The 22067-nt window shown below is 36.3% G+C and overlaps 1 protein-coding gene and 2 pseudogenes across 2 annotated transcripts in view; 1 reads left to right on the top strand and 2 right to left on the bottom strand.

Annotated features, from left to right (window-relative positions):
- Positions 1-22067, top strand: part of LOC127837024 (probable RNA-binding protein 19) — a 48482-nt gene that overhangs the window by 14554 nt on the left and 11861 nt on the right. For both annotated transcript variants that reach the window (XM_052363735.1, XM_052363726.1), the window contains exons 4-17: positions 683-760; positions 3072-3276; positions 3669-3733; positions 11025-11120; positions 11374-11433; positions 11792-11870; positions 12195-12352; positions 16165-16197; positions 16441-16516; positions 19041-19171; positions 19504-19564; positions 19942-19996; positions 20637-20844; positions 21437-21637. In XM_052363735.1, the coding sequence (XP_052219695.1) occupies positions 683-760; positions 3072-3276; positions 3669-3733; positions 11025-11120; positions 11374-11433; positions 11792-11870; positions 12195-12352; positions 16165-16197; positions 16441-16516; positions 19041-19171; positions 19504-19564; positions 19942-19996; positions 20637-20844; positions 21437-21637 (1506 nt within the window). The remainder of the gene's footprint in view (positions 1-682; positions 761-3071; positions 3277-3668; positions 3734-11024; positions 11121-11373; positions 11434-11791; positions 11871-12194; positions 12353-16164; positions 16198-16440; positions 16517-19040; positions 19172-19503; positions 19565-19941; positions 19997-20636; positions 20845-21436; positions 21638-22067) is intronic.
- On the bottom strand, positions 7623-7804 carry LOC127865336 (U2 spliceosomal RNA; annotated as a pseudogene).
- LOC127865337 (U2 spliceosomal RNA) lies at positions 9022-9115 on the bottom strand (annotated as a pseudogene).

Genomic DNA, 22067 nt, shown 5'->3' on the forward strand with positions numbered 1-22067 from the left:
ATTTTTGAAGAAACGGATTTCAACACATATTACAGATTAATAGTTTATAAGTTTATTTTTTACACCTTTCGAGAACACTGAAAATGTTTGACGCGTCGGCGCATTGTTTCTGCAATAAAATCGGCAATCAAATTTGTCACTTAACGTCCTAGATAATAAACTCTTTAATCTGAAGACTGTTGGCAATACATCACTGTATCATTCAACACCAAAAATTGATACGCAGTCAGCATTAACACGGGTCAGAACCGGTCATCGAGACAAAGGAAAATGGCTGGTGTTAATCCAAAACAAAGATGTAATCAATCATCTTATCGGCTTAGATAAACAATCAACACTGATTTGTACCTGAATGGTCAACAGATTTACCACTTTTACTGCAAAGCGGTCACTTAATTCAAGACTTGGACATCAAAATACACTAAAATCAGCGGTCGCTGGTCGCGTAAGACAAAAGTCGCTTAATACAATATGAAAATGTAGTAAAAACGCTCGGGCGGGATTCAAATTGGTCGCATAAGACAAAGATCGCTTAATTCAAGTGGTCGCAAGCAAAAGATTGACTGTACATCTAATACCTGCTTTGATGATCACTATGTATCTTTATACAAATACAGATTCCATATACATATTCCTAAAATGTTGGTAAATAAGTATAATGATGTGATTTATTTTTTTTAAGGAAAAGGATTTGAAAAAGATAAAGAAAGAGAAGAAGAAAAAGAAAGAAAATCCAGTGGTTGAAGAGTTACTAGATAATGTAAGTTTCGTCCATACATTGGAGGTTAAAATATTATATGAAGATAGAATGTTTCATCTTTTGATCAATAACATTTCTTTTCCACTGTAGATTCAAGTATACATGTCTTTAAAACAAAAAAAAATCAATTTCCCAAACCCATTAAATTCAGGAAGAAAGAGAAACTTAATGTCAACATCATACACTAGATTGCAGCAGGGGTTGGAAACAAGAAGACAGAGATAACATTCTGCATAGAGAAATCATTAACAACTGCTGCATACACACCTGCAAAGGAGAAGCCTGAAGGAGTAGAGAGTACCAGGTCCTCAAGAAAGGCAAAAATATGTCATGATCCTGCTGAGGAACAACCTTAAACCATGGGTGAAATATATCTGAAGGAGGAGTGTTACAAGAACACCTATGATTGCACTAAAGAGCAGGTCTTCCACTACTGCCCCAATGACAAGATGATATCACTACCACTCATTTCCCAGAATATTGCTTCATTGGATCCCTTCTCATCACAGACTGCTCATAAATGAGGAGCCAGACAGGATGGCAAAGTTGAGGCCGATGAAGACCAATAAGAGAACACTGTCAGTCTAGAAGAATTGAACAGCGTCATCAAGTGCCTGTTCAGAACAGGACGGTCACAGGATAGCAACCATCATCTGTTCAGACTAAAACAGGTGACTGCAAACATTTCGATTTAGACTTCAGTGTGTTTTTTTTATGAAATATTCGGCGTTATTCCGCCCCATTCCCCCATTTCTAGAGTATATATTTTTCCCCCAAATATTAGAAAAATTCCCCTCTCGGAAGTGTTATTCAATTTTAATCAATACCTCATTTAAATACGTCTTTCGTTACAAATTTATTTACTATAATTTTCCTGAACTGCCGCATCCGCGTGTTTACTTTCTTTTAAGCTTTACTCCTTTACCGCAAACAGTATGTAGTTAACTATCACGACATTCGCTTTACGACATCTACCGTAAACCGTATGTATTCCACCATGTCGCACAACAGCAAAAGCTACAAAAAATCTGTTTTAACTTTAATGGTTGTTGAAACACATAATTCTTTTTAAATCATGCATTTTAGATGTTCTCAAAAATGGTTTAATCACAACTAGGGACAGAATGAGGATGATTTTGGTAGAAAGATATTGCCTGTACAAACTTTAACATTGAAAAGGCATACAAACTTGATCGGTGTATTATATGCTATAGTATTATCAATGGCCAATTGTTGCAAGAGCATTTACACACAATAGCATACGAGATTGCTACGTTACAATGTGTATATTGGATACAAAAAATGTTGTTTTGCCGTATATATTTTGGAATAATCTTTTTCTCTCTATGTATGGTGAATTATAGTGTTAAAACTTGATTTTGTACTGTTACTTGCTAAGCATTTAAGTTTCCCCTTTTTCCCCTTTTACGCGCAAATTTTCCCCCCTCAGGGGACCCGACCCCCTTCCCCCAAAACTGAAAAAAAACACTGGACTTTACCACTGCTTTTGTGCAAGCGATGCCACCTCCTGCCGTCTAAAAGTGCCCATGTGGAAAAGCAGACAAAAAAGCTGAACACATCCTCCTGTTAAATCAGGACTACGAATCACTGAAGACTAATATATGGCCCATACCTGTGAGTCTGTCAGGACTACGAATCACTGAAGACTAATATATGGCCCATACCTGTGAGTCTGTCAGGACCACGAATCACTGAAGACTAATATATGGCCCATACCTGTGAGTCTGTCAGGACTACGAATCACTGAAGACTAATATATGGCCCATACCTGTGAGTCTGTCAGGACCACGAATCACTGAAGACTAATATATGGCCCATACCTGTGAGTCTGTCAGGACCACGAATCACTGAAGACTAATATATGGCCCATACCTGTGAGTCTGTCAGGACCACGAATCACTGAAGACTAATATATGGCCCATACCTGTGAGTCTGCTAGAGAAGTATGTGCAGGTTGAGGCTCTACACTTGACCAGCTGCTTTGTCCTTGACTCTAGATCACTTCCATTCTGTAGTTCTTTGTTGAGATATTTTTAGCATAATGGGTATATTTTAGTACTAACAGACCAACTTTCTTAAAAAAAGATTATACATGTACTTTAGGAAACTATCATGCTGGAATGTTAATTATTCAAAATGCCTTGCATTTCAGGTAAACATTTTACCCCTCAAACAAGTGTGAACATTGACTATTTTATTGTAAATATACTGAAAATGAACTTGTATTTATATGTATCATCAAAAGCGTTAACTTTTGTCATTAAATCATTATTTTAAATAATTCTATTAGCTAAAGGATGATCCAAAGTTCAGCGAGTTTTTGGAAGTCCATCAGAGTAACAGCACCAAGGCTCTATGGAGCAACGAGGGTGGGATGTCTGTTGCTATGGACCCTGACTCAGACATGGAAGACAATAGCAAGAAGAAGCGTAGAGATAATCTTGACTCACAGTCCGGGAAGGAAGGTGAACAAATGGAGCAAGAAGATGAAAATGGTATACATAACAAAGCATGGTTGAGTTCGGATCTATTCAGTCTTGAATATTTTAAAGTTTTTTTTTTTATTTGTTTATCTTTATATATGGAATAATATAACCAATTAAAAAATTATGGCAAATTACCAATTAAATATACAGTAATTACTAATTAGTAATTCTCAATTTATTATAATAAAGTATAAATTGTTAGACAAGGTTAACCTGTAGTCATTACATAAATAGTAATAATAACTTTTTATTTAAAAAAATGACATCCAATTATGCAAGGAATTGTTTCAGACAAATACCTGATTGTTTATTTATGGTAAATTAAATTGTTAAATTTCATTAGTAAAAATGTGCAATATTTATCTGGAATTTTAGTCCAAGTGTCTTTGTTGTAATTGTAGACCTGAAAGATGTGCAGGAAGAAGATAACAAGATTGCAAAGCAGAAAGGACTCTCTGATTTGGATGTAAGTTTATCAACGTAATTGTTACATAAGTACTATTTTTAACTTAGTGAAATAAATGGCTGAATTTAAAAACAGCCATGGCCAACTTTTATCAGTGTTAAATACTGATTACCAAGAGATCAAAAGTCAAGCTTGCAGGGGCTTGTAACATTAAATTAAACAGTTTTAATAATAAGTAATACTAATAACAGTAAAAAGAACATTCATTTAGAATACTTCCATTAGTGATAAACACCATCTTAAGTTGGGCCACTGAATTTCATAAAGATTGGATAGATAAAAAAGTACCAGTAAAATGCAGCAGTAGTAAAATGAATTCCAGTATGTAAACTTGGTCAGACAAGATGTTAACAAAAAAAGGTTTACCACCCAGTTTCATCACCCATATAAATATTTACTTTTGTTAAGCTGACTTGAGTAAGACATGCTCATATTGAGCTACTGTGGTAATTTTATATTCGAAATATTTTGTTGTGTGGCATCTGGTGTCTTTTTGCTCATGACCACTCTAGAAGCCTCATTTTTAATCTGGTCTTGATGAAACTTGGTTATGATGATGACAAAATCTAGCTTGAGTCTAAAGCTGGGTCCAAACACTAGGTTACTAGGTAAGTTCTTAGAAGAACATTGTAACCACTAAATAGGCCATATTTTTTATTCAATTTTGATAAAAAATTGTCAAAATATTTATCTTCTTTATATCTTGCCAAATTCTGGATCTGATGCATGTGCATTCAAAACCTACATCACCAGGTTAAACCATTGACGGGACATTGAGCTCAATTTTCCGTGACTTTTGACGATTTTCCGGGACATGTACATGTATACATATAGCAATATATATATAGATACACATTTTTTTCATACGTATTTTTTCGCATCGTAGCGTAAATTGCTAGGTTCGAAAAACTTTCCGAAATACACAAGATATATTAACGTCAAATTAAACATTACTACTTCCTTTATACAAGCTATGTGTTTTTTCGTGTGAAAAAGAGCACCAAATTGCTTTTGTGTACATGTCACATTATCTGCAGGAAATGGGTGTGCGTATCCACGGCCGCATAAAAACTTCGTAGCGCATTTGTTACTATTTAAAGATATGATGAAATAACGTCCAATCGGGGCGTTTTTTTCCACTGAACACGCGTAAATCGCTTGACGTGATTTTCATGTTTTCATACAACACAAAATACACCCACACTTTCCATGCGACGTTCTACATGTCTGCATAATTTTCGCGCGCTTTTTATGGAGAAAAATGAAGCACTGTTTATTTGACGCTAGTATTTGTTAATGTTGCAAAAGCATTAAATTTCGGAAGTGTGTTTCGGATTACAAATTGAATAATGCTCATTTGAGAATCTAACGAAACATTTACAGTTGTGCGTAATTAATTCAACAAACTGCCATAAAATCACACCCTTATGATAATTACGTCACTCGTCTGCATGATCTTACTACAGGTACACTGCTTACGCGTGTTGTCGCTCATTCAAAGCGTGCGCCAACAAACTGCCATAAAATAAGTATATTAAAGCCAATTAACAACCACATTGAACAATGCCGCCTTTTCGGTTTGACTGCGAATGTGAGACAATTGATATGATGAGTAATTATCCAATTTCTTATGTGTTTAAGTCCTTATCCCAATGCTACGATGAATGAATATAATATCCACTTTCTTAAAAAATGTGTTTAAGTCCTTATCCCGACGCTATGATGAATGAATACAATATCCATTTTGTTCAAAAACGTGTTTAAGTCCTTATCTTAAAAATCAGTGAGGATTTGACTTGTAATAGACGGTATTCGAAACTCGGCTAATCTCTAAGTATATCTATACCGTTACGGCCCTTGTGTCTTACGCATATTCTGATATTAACAAAAGATTTCAGATCATTTTAGTTTGAATAACAATATGTAACGTCGTTGATTTAGGTTAATTTTATTTGTTCCTCTTGTAAGTGAGGGAAAAAATACAGTCATATGCGAGGACTGAATAACAACTATTGCTGGTTTATTTCAGATAAATAGTCTGCGCCAGAAGTTTGGGCCGTCGTTGTTTGTCATTTAGAAACCTGACTATCATTAATTCGTCGACACAAAACTACGCCGTTTTCTTAAGAACAAACTCATTTTTCTGATTTGTTTCCATTGAAAATGCCGCTTAGCCAATCAAAATGACATATGCATTACAAAAATGCCGTAGGAAGAGTTAACATGTTTTTGGAGCTTATACCAACTTGCGCAATTAACTTCTTCGGGATGATTATTGATTTTTACAGCACTTTTCGGGTAATAGTCCCACTTTTATTGTGTCATACACAGTCATGCATTAATATGCGCGTCATGGGGACACCGGGATACCACACAATTGCAAAAGCAGATAAGACTTGATACATATGGATCTAGATAAAAGGGCACGTGGTGCTCCGAAAAAAGGGGCATGGCGGTGCACCAGCTGATTAGGCCTTGATAAAACACTATTATCCCCTGCCAAAGGCGTAGGGATGTACCGGTAAACATGATAATGTCTGTCCGTCTGTCGTTCTGTACGTCGGTCTGTCACACAATTTTGAAAAAGGCAAGGGATATCAATTCAACAAAAATGCCCGTTCACATATTAATTTAGTTGTCAGAAATATGTTTAACACAGTGGTATAAGATAATGCATACATTATACAGGAATTTTGTATGCATTTTAAGAAGATTGTTTATGTCCCCCTGTATATACTGGAGACATGTTGTTTTTGCCCTGTCTGTTGGTTTGTTTGTTGGTTTGCGTCAAATTTTAACATTGGCCATAACCTTTGCAATATTGAAGATAGCAACTTGATATTTGGCATGCATGTGTATCACATGGAGCTGCACATTTTGAGTGGTGAAAGGTCATCCTTCAGGGTCATCCTTTAAGATTGAAGGTCAAAGGTCAAACTTTGCAATATTGAAGATAGCAACTTGATATTTGGCTTGATTGTGTATCTCATGGAGCTGCACATTTTGAGTGGTGAAAGGTCAAGGCCAAGGTTATCCTTTAAGGTCAAAGGTCAAATATATGTGGGGACATAGTGTTTCACAAGCACATCTTGTTTCACAATTGGTTGTGCATTAATTGTCATCCCAGTACCAGAGACTCTCTTTAACCAAAAACCACCATAAAATCAGAAAGTGTCGTCCTTGATTAGCTTGTGCGGATTGCACAGGCTAATCAGTGTGCACAGGCTAATCTTATTTGAAATGCAGTAAGCTCCATTTTTTACTGAAAGCAGCCAATTTGTACAGATTTCAATGGTAAACTGGCCAATGTTGTCGCACAAGCTGTTATAATACTAGACTGGCCAATATCATCGCAAAAGCTCTTTAACACCATTGATTTCATACAGGCTGTCTGCAGCACTGGTACACTGAAGACAGCCTGTATCTTAGCTAAGCAAGAAACGATAACCACTGCCTGTTTTTACTTCACCACTGGTAGTGGTGAAGTATAAACAGGCAGTGTATATCCTTCCTAGCGTAGCTAACAGCAGACTGACTTGCAAAACTGCCTCTACATTAGTTGCTCGCTACCGCTGACACAACTAAAAATAAGTTTATAATAGTTATATATATACAGTTTGCTTTCCTCAAATAATTTAATCATCGTAATACAAATCAGTTTGCTTTATCCACAAGTAATTTAATGATAGGTAATAAAATACATTTTGCTGTTACTCTTAATAAAATCTAAGGTAATGATTTTACATGAACAATTAGTTGTATTAAAATGCATTTAATATTAATTTTCAGATTTAAAAGAATATTTTATCTAATCTTTATTCTTTATCATCCTAAGGACTCGATCAGTTTCATAATCTGTATTTACATGAGGTTTGTTTGTTCTCCCCGAGGGGAGTGGGCCGATCCCAGAGGTACTGCAATACCGGGCCAACCTGTGACAAGAGCGGAGCAAGCCCCTGACATCTCATCTGTGTCCAAAAATCAGTTTAATATCGAAGTCCCCCAATGGGGGGTGTATCAGATATTAAGCTGATAAGAACAGATACTTTTTTTCTTTTCATAAAATTTTATTCAATTTTACCCTGGGGTGTAGAGCGCCCCAGGTACCCGCTAAAAGAGCCTTAACTTAATATTGACATAACAAGGTGACTATTTGATAGAGATACTTAATAAACATAATATAGGTGAAAACACAAAGTAATGAAATGATAACAGTCTTTTTATCACGTCTGCACGCTTTTAATTAACTTATATTTTTAAACAGTCTTTCACGGCGTCTGCACACATTCACTAGTTATGACCCCCTTCGAAGAAGAGGGGGTATATTGATTTGCACATGTCCGTCGGTCGGTCTGTCGGTCCGTCCACCAGGTGGTTTCCGGATGATAACTCAAGAACGCTTGGGGCTAGGATCATAAAACTTCATAGGTACATTGATCATGACTTGCAGATGACCCCTATTGATTTTGAGGTCACTAGGTCAAAGGTCAAGGTCACGGTGACCCGAAATAGTAAAATGGTTTCCGGATGATAACTCAAGAACGCATACGCCTAGGATCATGAAACGTCATGGGTAGATTGATCATGACTCGCAGATGACCCCTATTGATTTTGAGGTCACTAGGTCAAAGGTCAAGGTCACGGTGACCCGAAATAGTAAAATGGTTTCCGGATGATAACTCAAGAATGCATATGCCTAGGATCATAACACTTCATGGGTAGATTGATCATGACTCGCAGATGACCCCTTTTAATTTTGAGGTCACTAGGTCAAAGGTCAAGGTCACGGTGACCCGAAATAGTAAAATGGTTGTCGGATGATAACTAAAGAACGCATATGCTTAGGATAATGAAACTTCATAGGTAGATTGATCATGACTCGCAGATGACCCCTATTGATTTTGAGGTCACAAGGTCAAGGTCACGGTGACCCGAAATAATAAAATGATTTTCGGATGATAACTCAAGAATGCTTTTGCCTAGGATCATGACGCTTCATAGGTACATTGATCGTGACTTGCAGATGACCCCTATTGATTTTCAGGTCACTAGGTCAAAGGTCAAGGTCACAGTGACAAAAAAACGATCACACAATGGCTGCCACTACAACGGACAGCCCATATGGGGGGCATGCATGTTTTACAAACAGCCCTTGTTCATATATAAATAACATTTAGATTGCTATTTAAAGCATTTAAGCAATACAAATAATAAGTCTTTAATTAAGCGGGTCTTATTTCGTATTTAATAAAGAGATTTTCAAAGCTATTTTATTATTATTTAAAATAAAAGTGTGTCACACACTTAAGTGAAAATATATATAAGACAAAAAAAAATAACAGATACTACACTTTGATCTTAGCCAAAGGGCTGAGAAGTGATACTGAATTTAAGAAGGCAGGGCATTTATACTGCATCGTTAAATGTTTATTTGGGTTTAGTTGACTTAAGGAGACTGTCTTTGAAATGGAGCTTTTGCATCTTGAACAATAATTTCTCTGTAAATGATTTGAATGTGTCCATTTGACTGTATATGTTTATTTAGATCATATTGTACAAAAATATCAACTATAGATATACCAATAACTGTGTTAAGCTATATTTATGCAAAGCCAGTTGACGTCCTTTGTATCATGTTATAAATATCCCAAGGACAACAGTAAAACTGTATGTAAGAGGTTGTCGGTCTTTGTTTGCTTTAGGGCTTTCTATGGTCTTTGTTATACCTCTACAAACGAAGCTTAGGGGGGTATATAGGAGTGAACTTGTCGGTCAGTCGGTCTGTTTGTCAGTCCGTATTAAGTGTCCGCTCTCTAATTAAAGTAGTTTTCATCCCATCTTCACCAAACTTGGTCAGAAGTTGTATCTACATGATGTCTAGGCCAAGTTCGAACATGGGCCTTCCGGGTCAAAAACTAGGTCACGGGGTCACTTAGTGGGTTTTAATCATTTAGCATGTTGTCCGCTCTCTAATTCAAGTAGTTTTCATCCGATCTTCACCAAACTTGGTCAGAAGTTGTATCTTGATGATCTTAAGGCCAGGTATGAACATGGGCCTTACCCGGTCAAAAACTAGGTCACGGGGTCACTTAGTGCGTTTTTTGACATTCAGCATGGTGTCCTCTCTCTTATTGAAGTAGTTTTCATCCGATATTCACCAAACTTGGTCAGAAGTTTTATCTAGATGATCTGAAGGCCAAGTTCGAACATGGGCCATGCCAGATCAAAAACTAGGTCACAGGGTCACTTAGTACGTTTTACACATTGAGCATGGTGTCCGCTCTCTATTTCAAGTAGTTTAAATCCGATCTTCACAACACTTGGTCAGAAGTTGTAACTAGATGATGTGTAGGTCAAGTTCAAAAATGGGCCATGCCGGGTCAAAAACTAGGTCATTGGGTCACTTAGTGTGTTTTAAACCTCACCATGTTGTCCGCTCTCTCATTCAAGTTGTTTTTATCCAATCTTCACCAAAGTTGGTCAGAAGTTGTATCTTGATAATTTCTAGGGCAAGTTTGAATATGGGTCATGCCGGGTCAAAAACAAGGTCACCGGGTCACTTACTGCGTTTTAAACATCACAATGTTGTCTGCTCTCTAATTCAAGTAGTTTTCATCCAATCTCCACCAAACTTGGTCAGAAGTTGTATCTAGATGATGTCAAGGTCAAGTTTGAATATGGGTCATGCCGGGTAAAAACTAGGTCACGGGGTATCTTAGTGCGTTTTAAACCTCACCATGTTGTCCGCTTATTCAAATAGTTTTCATCCAATCCTCACCAAACTTGGTCACAAGTTTTATCTAAATGATCTCTAGGACAAGTTCGAAAATGGGCCTTGCCGGGTCAAAAACTAGGTCACAGGGTCACTTAGTGGGTTTTAAACAATCTAAAATGAGATATGTTAATCTAATGTTAAATAAACATTTGCTGCTTATTAGATCTAAAAAAAATGATTGTTTTTCTTCATAGACTACTTTTAATGCCTCCGGATCGAATGATCGGGGGTATATTGTTTTAGGCCTGTCTGTCTGTCATTGTATGTGTCTGTCTGTCTGTCATGTATGTGTGTGTCTTTTCCAAAGCTTTAACCTTGGTCATAACTTTTACAATATTGAAGATAACAATTTGATATTTGGCATGCATGTGTATCTCATAGAGCTGTACGTTTTCAAAGTGGCGTAGTAGGGGGCATTGTGTTTCTGACAAACACATCTTTTGTTTTTAACTTTTTGTTTTGTGAAAGCTTTTGTGCAGAAGATTATGCGAAGATTGACTTTGAATGTGATTTCAGTACCTGAAGTCTAAAGTTGTAACAAGTCCTAAAGAGGAGAAATCAGGAAATACCAAACCACAAGTCAAGACCGAGTCAGAAAATGTAGATGAAAAGGTATGAACACGGGTCATGTTAGAAAAAGTTTTCGGAAAAAGACCATTGTGATTGTAGATTCGAAATGTATTGTAAATTGAAAAAAAATGTTACTAAAATCTTGTTGTATAATAACATAAGAAATGGTCACAGTTATAGGAGCTTAGCTTATTACAGTTAAAATGCTTAAATTAAGTGGACTTTTCCTAAGTATTAGTTTAATGTTATATGATATTATTAGGAATGTAATATCAATGGGTACTTATATTTTCAGAGTAGTGTTAATTCTGCATTCATGCTACGACTGAAAGGGTTACCAGCTAAATCAGGCGAGGTGAGACTTGTTCTAAGTTATTTTTGATTAAAGATCTTTCTTATTAGATTCAAATTTTATTTAAAGGCTTCATTTGCAACTCTTAGATACTGATGAGCAACAAACAGCATACAACCTGAGCAGACTGCAAGTTACTCGCTTACTGTTCTGATTTTATGCTGTTTGCACATAGCCATTTAATAGGATTGTATCCTGCATGATTTAGTGTAACAAAATTGGATGATAGCAATCATGTCCTATAAACAGTACCAAATTAGACAGACAATTAATGAATTTTTATGGTCAGAATTGGGAAAAATATCCGTTTTACATATGGAGCAAAAGAAATATTCTAATGTGTGTTTTATTATCATTGTAGAAAGCAGTCAGAGAATTTTTTAACCCTATCAAAATTGCGAGACTAAGGATTCCAAAATCAGCTGCAAAGAAGCCAATGGGTTAGTAATATTAAACTTTCTTTTCATGATCTCATTTTCATAATCTGATAATATGTTTCGATGTTTACATGTTAAGATTAATAGTATATTTTGTGTATATCAGTACTAAATATAAACAATAATTATCCTCTCAGAACTGGACCTCTGTTAAAAATGAAGGTATTTCTGCATTGTGTACAATTCTATGTTAGATATGTTTAACAGCTTAATTTGCCATTTATACTTGGTGTTTTGATATGTGTTGTTTTATCATAAATACAGCTCGACTGGTTATTTTGAATATTATGCTTGATATATTAATCAAATTTTTTCTCACCAATAAAGGCATAGCATATGTTGGGTTCAAGACAGAAAGTGAGCTAGAACAGGCCCTTCGTCGGAACAAGAACTTCATTGGAGGGAATCGTGTGTTCTTGAAGAAAGCTGAATCTGAAGAAATGCTCCAACAGGATGAAGGAAAACAGCGACCTTGGGAACTCAAGGTAAAGATTTTTCACAACATTCAACAGAATCATCATCTCTATGAAGTTCTTTTGTCAAACACTTATTATGCCCCCCTTCGAAGAAGAGGGGGTATATTGCTTTGCTCATGTCGGTCGGTCGGTATGTCGGTCCGTCCACCAGGTGGTTGTCGGATGATAACTCAAGAACGCATACGTATATGATCATGAAACTTCATAGGTAGATTGATCATGACTCGTAGATGACCCCTATTGATTTTTAGGTCACTAGGTCAAAGGTCAAGGTCACGGTGACCCGAAATAGTAAAATGGTTTCCGGATGATCACTCAAGAACGCATACGCCTAGGATCATGAAACTTCATGGGTAGATTGATCATGACTTGCAGATGACCCCTATTGATTTTGAGGTCACTAGGTCAAAGGTCAAGGTTACGGTGACCCGAAATAGTAAAATGGTTTCCGGATGATAACTCAAGAATGCATACGCCTAGGATCATGAAACTTCATGGGTAGATTGAATATGACTCGCAGATGACCCCTATTGATTTTGAGGTCACTAGGTCAAAGGTCAAGGTCACGGTGACCCAAAATAGTAAAATGGTTTCCGGATGATAACTCAAGAATGCATACGCCTAGGATCATGAAACTTCATGGGTAGATTGATCAAGACTCGCAGATGACCCCTATTGATTTTGAGGTCACTAGGTCAAATGTCAAGGTCACGGTGACCGAAATAGTAAAATGGTTTTCGGATGATAACTCAAGAACGCATACGCCTAGGATCATGAAACTTCATGGGTAGATTGATCATGACTTGCAGATGACCCCTATTGATTTTGAGGTCACTAGGTCAAAGGTCAAGGTTACGGTGACCCGAAATAGTAAAATGGTTTCCGGATGATAACTCAAGAATGCATACGCCTAGGATCATGAAACTTCATGGGTAGATTGAATATGACTCGCAGATTACCCCTATTGATTTTGAGGTCACTAGGTCAAAGGTCAAGGTCACGGTGACCCAAAATAGTAAAATGGTTTCCGGATGATAACTCAAGAATGCATACGCCTAGGATCATGAAACTTCATGGGTAGATTGATCAAGACTCGCAGATGACCCCTATTGATTTTGAGGTCACTAGGTCAAAGGTCAAGGTCACGGTGACCCGAAATAGTAAAATGGTTTCCGGATGATAACTCAAAAATGCATACGCCTAGGATTCACTAGTTATGACCTCCTTCGAAGAAGAGGGGGTATATTGATTTGCACATGTCCGTCGGTCGGTCTGTCGGTCCGTCCACCAGGTGGTTTCCGGATGATAACTCAAGAACGCTTGGGGCTAGGATCATGAAACTTCATAGGTACATTGATCATGACTTGCAGATGACCCCTATTGATTTTGAGGTCACTAGGTCAAAGGTCAAGGTCACGGTGACCTGAAATAGTAAAATGGTTTCCGGATGATAACTCAAGAACGCATATGCCTAGGATCATGAAACTTCATAGGTAGATTGATCATGACTCGCAGATGACCCCAATTGATTTTGAGGTCACAAGGTCAAAGGTCAAGGTCACGGTGACCCGAAATAGTAAAATGATTTTTGGATGATTACTCAAGAACGCTTTTGCCTGGGATCATGACACTTCATAGGTACATTGATCGTGACTAGCAGATGACCCCTATTGATTTTCAGGTCACTAGGTCAAAGGTCAAGGTCACAGTGACAAAAAACGTATTCACACAATGGCTGCCACTACAACGGACAGCCCATATTTTATTCTGTTTCCACACTGTCCAGTTAAGAGACTTACAAATTGAATTTTTGACACATGTTCATTCATAATGATGTATAAGCCTTTGTTTTTGTGCCAGTAAATACTATGTTTATGGAAATGACGAGAGAATTTAACATTTAAAAAACCAATGTAATATGATATGGCAACAGGACAGTTGTGATTTGCTGGGTCAATTCTATTTAGTTTGACCATCCAAGATGTTGATAGCTTTGACAAACTGGTGGTCTGAAACATTGAGAAAATGTCACGGTTCACTGACAATAAATCAAACATGTAATTCTTGCTACGCATCTTGCATTTAATTTTGTCAATTCAAATTATACATAAAAATATAATTAATTTTTAATCTGCTTGTAAATTGAAAAACAGCAACACAGTTTGTATGTATAAAACAATGTTAATACATCAATAGGATCAAGCATATTAAAATATCAACTTAGATTTAGTTTCCTTTACTGTACAGGATTTGTAAAGTTAGGTTAATATTTGTGTATTGCACAAAAATAACAACAGTGTAAAGAAAAGTTAATTTGGGGATGTTCTATCCAAACCCTGAGAGTTCAGATTTCCTCAAATGCCAAGTAAAGATTGTAAATTTCAACCCACTCCTCTGGTTAGTTTTCAGAGCGCACATATAATTAACTTTTGAGCTTAATGTCTCATTTGTACATGCATAACTGTATTAACTCCAAACCAACTAGTACAAGTGGTAGGCCAGTATTACATGGACTGGTGTTCACTGTTTACACCATTTCACAACCCCATCTGATACTGGTCAGTATCTTGGCAAGTGGCCAAAGTTGGGAGTGGAATTAATGGTCTTTTACATAACTGACTTCTGTGTGTGGTAAACACATGATACTGGTCATGTGGTAAGGTTGCACTTGTTCCTAACATAACTTAACAAGAAGAGAGTAAAAAGGAATAATTATTAATTTCACACGCTGACAGTTAATTGACAAGCTTTTTCATTTATCAGCCAGTTGTTAAAACATGACACCAAAAGTTTAAATATCATTTAAAATATACAAATATTCCTATGGACATGAGTAAACAGATTTTTTTATGTACATTTCAAAGTTTGATGTTCTCCCTCGAAATTATTACAACTTTCGTCACATTCATATGAATGCTGCATTCTGATTGGATAATTTGCTCACGTGACTGGTTTTTAGCTCGACTTTTATATATAAAATATATATAGTGGAGCTATCCTACTCACCCCAGCGTCAGCGTTAGCGTCTGCGTCTTTGTTAGCGTTAGCGTGCAAATGTTAAAGTTTTCGTAATACCCCAATTATTTTCATTGTCCCTTGACATATTGCTTTCATATTTTGCATACTTGTTTACCAACATGACCCCAACCTATAAACAAGAGCAGACAACTCTATCAAGCATTTTGTCATAATTATGGCCCCTTTTCCACTTAGAATATGCAGCAAATGTTAAAGTTTTCGAACTACCCCATTTATTTTCATTGTCCCTTGACATATTGCTTTCATATTTTGCATACTTGTTTACCAACATCACCCCAACCAATAAACAAGAGCAGACAAGTGTATCAAGCATTTTGTAAGAATTATGGCCCCTTTTCCACTTAGAATATGCATATTATTGATAAATCTATGTTAAAGTTTGCGTACTACCCCAATTATTTCCTATATCCTTTGACATATTGCTTTTATATGTTGCATACTTTTTACCAACATGACCCCAAACTATAAACAAGAGCAGACCACTGTATCAAGCATTTTGACATAATTATGGCCCCTTGTACACTTAGATAAATGAACATTTTGCTTAAATTGCCATAACTTCTTCATTTATGATCACATTTTATTATTACTTTGACAAACAACACTTACCTGAATACCACAGTGGATTCCCAAACAATACCCCATGCCCCTACCCAGAATCCCTCCCCACCCCCCCCCCCCAACAAATTTTTTTTTAACATCATTAATAAATTTCCACACCCCACATTATACCCTCCTCTCATGAATTTTGATTTATCAGATTTTCCTTAAATATTTTGCAGCAAACTGATGACAAAGGGGAGGATATTGGTGAGGTAAGCATGCGGTTTCCTTGTGTTTTATCGTTGATGTTGAAAGAAAAAAAAGTTAACATAAGACACTTGAACAAGGAACACATATGTTATTTTTTAGACTGTCTGTGGGAAAATGTTGAATGCAAAGATGTCTGTGGTATAAACTAGAATTATGTTTGAAATATTTGGATAACAATATGAAATAATGGATAAAGGTGTTCAAAATGATTTCTGTTTCTGGATTGTGATATAATTTTCATTCAGACTGGGCGACTGTTTGTGAGAAACTTGGCCTACTCCTGCACGGAGGAAGATCTGGAAGACGAGTTTAAGAAGTTTGGTCAGTGGGGTTATAAGTTTTAGGATGCATAAGAATAGTATGATAGTCACTTTAAAAGAAACACGCTTAATGCATGTGCCTTATGTATTGTCCCAGATTAGCCTGTGCATAAGAGACTTCCTTAAAACAACAAATTCTGTTATCATGGAAAGTGTTGTCCCTGATTACCTGTGCAGACGTTCAATGCTTATCTGGGACGATACACAGATGCTTTAAACCTGGGTTTTCCCAAAGCACTTCTCACATGATGTTTTTTTTTCAACTTTCTGTTGTGGATAAACTGGTTTATGCTTTAATGATTGGACTTGATTTTTCGTAGAACGTGATGATTACTTCGTCGTAAGATCAGGCTGTCAAGCGGTCATACTTTTCCTACTTTTTCATCAGGATCCTACTTTTTCCTATTTTTTTACCAAATCTTCCTACTATTCCTACTTTTTCATTTTCAATGGTGTTTTTTTTTAATAGTTTATTTAGTTAACTTGCAGGATGAATGAATCTATGATATGACTGTATCCCTGGTAATGTGCATTCATCTAGATGAGACCTGACAACCCATGCTGACTGTCTGCTAGCACCTCTTCAGGAAGCATAGATATTTATTTCTTATGTAACTTTTGAAATAATTGACACAAGTTTTTTTCAAAGTAACAATATTGCCTTGATTACTTCCTTAGCATTTGTACACTGCAGACTTCACTACCTTACACAGATCCCAGTGATGCAAGAGCTGAGTGGACCCATTGTTTATTTCAGTTTTTTTCCATTGACAACAATTTGACCAAACCTTATGCATGTTTACATGATATTGCTGTTTGGAATGTAGAGATATAGAGATACATGTATTGTATGAGTGGTTATGTAATATGGAATTTATTACACAATTTATTTAAAAAAGATAAAACTATGCTTTGCAGAGTTTTTATCATTTACAAATATAATGTAATAAATTCCGTATTACATGACAACGGATATGATGTTCTATTGATATCATAGGTACATGTACATCATGTTTTGTAATTAAAATTAAATGCACATAGCCTAAATGCCCTGATACATTTTCTGATGATGCCATAGCTAGTGAGGTAACTTCAATGTGTTACAGCGTAGTGTTAAAAATATTGAACGGCATTATTACACTCCCGTGACATCATCAATGATGTAAAAACCATTATTTGAAACTGGAATAAACATTGTAGTGCAACTGTTGCATTGACCAATCAATGATGTCATAAAAGATGTCAGGTGATAAGGTCCTATCTCCAGTTGCATAATCTGCTCTGCAATGACCAGTCATTTTGAATGTGACTTAAGTCATATAACTGCACCCTATTGTTAATTTAAAGGTTTCAAAATGTAGCTGTAGCTGAACATGGGCTCTGCTTTATATACTATTTAATATTGTACAACAAGTGGGTGTATCACTCAATTAATTTGGTCTTCTGCTTAAGGATATTACATGCACAATATATTACCATTTTTATATCCATACACAGAAAACCTCAAACCACTTATTTGATGATACACCAAAATGAACAGCATAGGCGGGTCCAGGGGGAGGGGGGCGGACACGGCATACGCCCCCCCCCCTAAAATCGCCAAAGTAAAGTCAATTCATTTGATGTTTCGCACATAACTAGATCTAAATCATCTATTTAAACTTGTCAAAGCCTTCAAAATCACTAAAATCATGGAGCTTCCGGGGGGCTTCGCCCCACTGGACCCACATAACTATGCACTTTTTTGGCATTATAATAAGGTACTTTGATGAAAGTATATAAGGCGTGACATGCTCAAGAAGTGGTTGTCAAAGCCTTCAAAATCACTAAAATCGTGGAGCTTCCGGGAGACTTCAACTGATATGTCATGCAGATGGACAAAAACATTTTTGTATTAAAGATTTTGTATTATGTATTCCTACTTTTGAGGGAAAAGTTCCTACTTTTTCCTACTTTTTTCCTACTTTTATTGCAAAAGTAGTTCCTATTTTTTCCTTCTTTTTGAAAAAAGGTCACTTGACAGCCTGTAAGATTTTGGCAGAACATAGTATAGAACAAATCTATCAAAACTGGGCCCATTATCTTCTTCAACGTGTCTAATATGGGTGTTAACCCTTAACGGTCAAACACTTAGATACGTATTTTTACGCATTTGTAGTCCCTTAGGATGTTAAAATTAATGAAAGACCTTTCTTACTAGATTCAAGTTTAAAAGGCTTCATTTCCAATCCTAAGATACTGATGAGCCGCAAACAGCATTAAACCTGAACAGACTGCGAGGTTCTCACAGGCAATTCTGGTTTTATGCTGTTTTCACATAGCCATTTTCACTTTGCTTCTGAGTGGGAAATGGTTAAAAAAACATGAACAACTTCATAAAACTTCAGTACATAATAATTAAGATCTCTGTATGTCAGATTATTTATTCATAAACAGTATTAACATCTCTGATATTGTATGCAAGATCAATTTTCTGTTTTATTGGTCTCTGTTTGCTTGCTTAAAACAATTTCTCCAACATGCAGGGCCACTAACAGAAGTGAACTTGCCAGTGGATTCACTCACCAAGAAGATTAAAGGCTTTGCCTTTGTTACGTACATGATGCCAGAGCATGCTGTGAAAGCCTACACTCAGCTGGACGGGAAAGTCTTTCAGGTTTTGTAGCATGTCTTCCAATTAATATTTCTAAAATAAAATAAAAAAGGTATTGAATTTTGAAATTTTAATTGGAACTGTGTTAATATATTAGCTGTATAAACATTGTCAATACACTGTACAATGTTTGTATGGTGAGAATTGAAACTAATTGATGTGCAGTTTTGCTGCTATTGACCCGTCAATCAGTATGATTTTGCTCTCTTGTTGTTTATTTGGAAATTAATGATGTAACAACAATTTAATAGAGGATAAATTTAAATTTAATTTTATATTTGTAAAATTCTGATTATCCTGATAAATTGTTTCACTGGCTTATGTTTACTTGACAGGGTCGCATGCTGCACATTTTACCTGGAAAAGAAAAAAATGAGGATGATGAACAGTTTGCAGGTAATTTAGCTAAAAATGATTGTTAGTGTATTGTGTAGGTTTTCTTTGTTTTTACACACCTGCAGATAATTAATTGTTTTAATAATAAATATATCAAGAATATAAAGAATAACATGGCACACAGAATATATTACGGAAATATCACATGATGCAATATTCATGTTTAATAAAAACATTCACTTTCAAAATACTGGAGCCAACTGTTAGGGTTTTATTGTTACTTTTTATCTCCCAGAACTTATAACAATGACGAACAAAGCCAAATAATCAAAGACTAAAATGGTGGATATTGAAAATGTTTCTTGCTTACATGCCGACATATATACAAGCTATAGAATTGTTATGGATACTTCATTAGATCTTATACATAATTTCAGAAGGATCATCATTTAAGAAAGAGAAACAGGCTAAACAGAAGGCTTTAGCATCAAGGTTGGTTGGAACTTGATTTTGCATTTTTAATCATTAAGTCTTAAACATAGTTTTTTTAATTGCCTTACTTAAAATAATTAATGAAACATGTCTTGAAAATAAGCTGCACTATACTGTTATGCCTTTATTGTCTCTACATGTTTATCAAACCGTAGGTATGTCCTGAAACCATAATGTGGACTTACGGTATTTAAAAGTGCTAGGCAGCTTTCACTGAAGCCACATATAAAGAACCTGATGTCATGTGTGTGTTGCATATTTAGCATTATGCTTCTATGACAAATTATGTCTGTTTTACATTTCGCTATACATGTGTGTGCATATATGTATTCACTAACATTGCCGGTTTGCACTGTTTCTGGATGGCCATGCAATCGCTTACTTGATAGCGCATCATTACTTCTGTGACCAACTAAACAATATCAAGAAGGTCCCTGGTTTTAACCTCACCTTAGGAGCATTCTCATGATCTTCTCTTAGAACACTAAGTAAAGGTTCTACCCTGGAAACAGAAAATGATTGTCCCTTTAAGCCAAACGCTTTTGATACGATAACGTATTGAAAAAAGGTTAAAACTAACAGTTAACTTACAAACATGTTGTGACTATTAAACAAAATCCACTTCAATCCCCCTTTCCAGCTCACACAACTGGAATGCATTGTTTCTCGGTGCCAATGCGGTGGCAGATGTAATGGCTGAGCGGTACCAGACCAGTAAGGGGGACATTCTGGACGATAGCCTCAAGGGCAGCCTGGGGGTCAGGATGGCCCTGGGGGAGACCCAGATTGTTCAGGAGACCAGGGACTTCCTCACCGAGCATGGAGTCGCCCTAGACTCGTTTAGTCAGGTATGAATCCTGCTTTTAGTCGTCTCTTTTTCATCCGACTTTATCAATGGAACATGTTGGCTCATAGACTGGCAAAACTGAGCGGAAAATTATAACAATGTAAGTTACAATTTGAATTAAAGTTATTTATTCATGTCAAATTGTCTTATGTTATTAGCCAATTATTATGAACATTTAAACAAATATTCCTTCAAGGATTCTCTTCCAAAAAGGAGCAATTTGGTTGCTAAAGCAAAAAATACATTCGTCTTAGCGGGTCTTTATTTCCTTTCCCTGGGGACACCGGTGTCCTTTTGAACATGTCTAGTTGATTTGCGATATGTCAAGGAACAAATGCAATTTAAACACTAATTTTAAAATGCTCTTTGGTGTTCATGGTATAATTGACTTTTTTATCTTTCAGTGTTGAAAATTGTCGTCCTGTACCCATGTGCAGTTAGTAATGGCATGTTTGAAAGAAACTTGTCAGTCATGTATCTTCATCAATTTAAGACAAAATGAACTATATATTATAAACTATACCAGCTACACAATGCCTGAAAACCATATCTTTAATGGCTATGAAAACAGTAAAAAAAACGCTATATTACAGCCCAATGCAGAAAGAAGCAAGACTGTTATTCTGGTAAAGAACCTGCCAGCTAAGACAGATTCTTCTGAGCTTGAGACTGTTTTTTCCCCGTACGGGACGCTGGGTCGTGTGCTGATACCCCCGTCCGGGATTACGGGCATTGTGGAGTTCATAGCCCCGACTGAGGCTCGGGCAGCCTTCACTAAGCTGGCCTATAGAAAGGTGTGTGGATTGAATATTTTAAATGCTAATGGTAGGCTTTTTTAATTGCCTCTTGTTCTTTGTCTGCTGTGCATTATGTGGCGTCAACATTTGAGACCACATGTATTGTCCGATCTATATTAAACTTGGTAGAACATTTATATCTCAACTGTTTAAAACTGGGTAAAATGTGGCCAAAACTACATGTAGGTCATTAAGTAAAATTAAAGAAAACACTTTTGAGGCCACATTTGTTAACCAATCTTCATAAAACTTTTTCAGACCTTTTGTCTTAATAAGTTTCAGAGTTTGTAAATGATTGTGGTTTGAGCAATAACATGGCTGCCTTTTTCAGAAAGATTTCTGTATAAGTCATTTTTGAAACCTTGTGAACTCTACTTGCTCTGAACAGTTTAGTTCCTTGGGGTCCCATGTCAGCTCCCTTTGGGTA

The sequence above is a fragment of the Dreissena polymorpha genome, chromosome 1 (assembly GCF_020536995.1).
Source record: "Dreissena polymorpha isolate Duluth1 chromosome 1, UMN_Dpol_1.0, whole genome shotgun sequence".
Lineage (NCBI taxonomy): Eukaryota > Metazoa > Mollusca > Bivalvia > Myida > Dreissenidae > Dreissena > Dreissena polymorpha.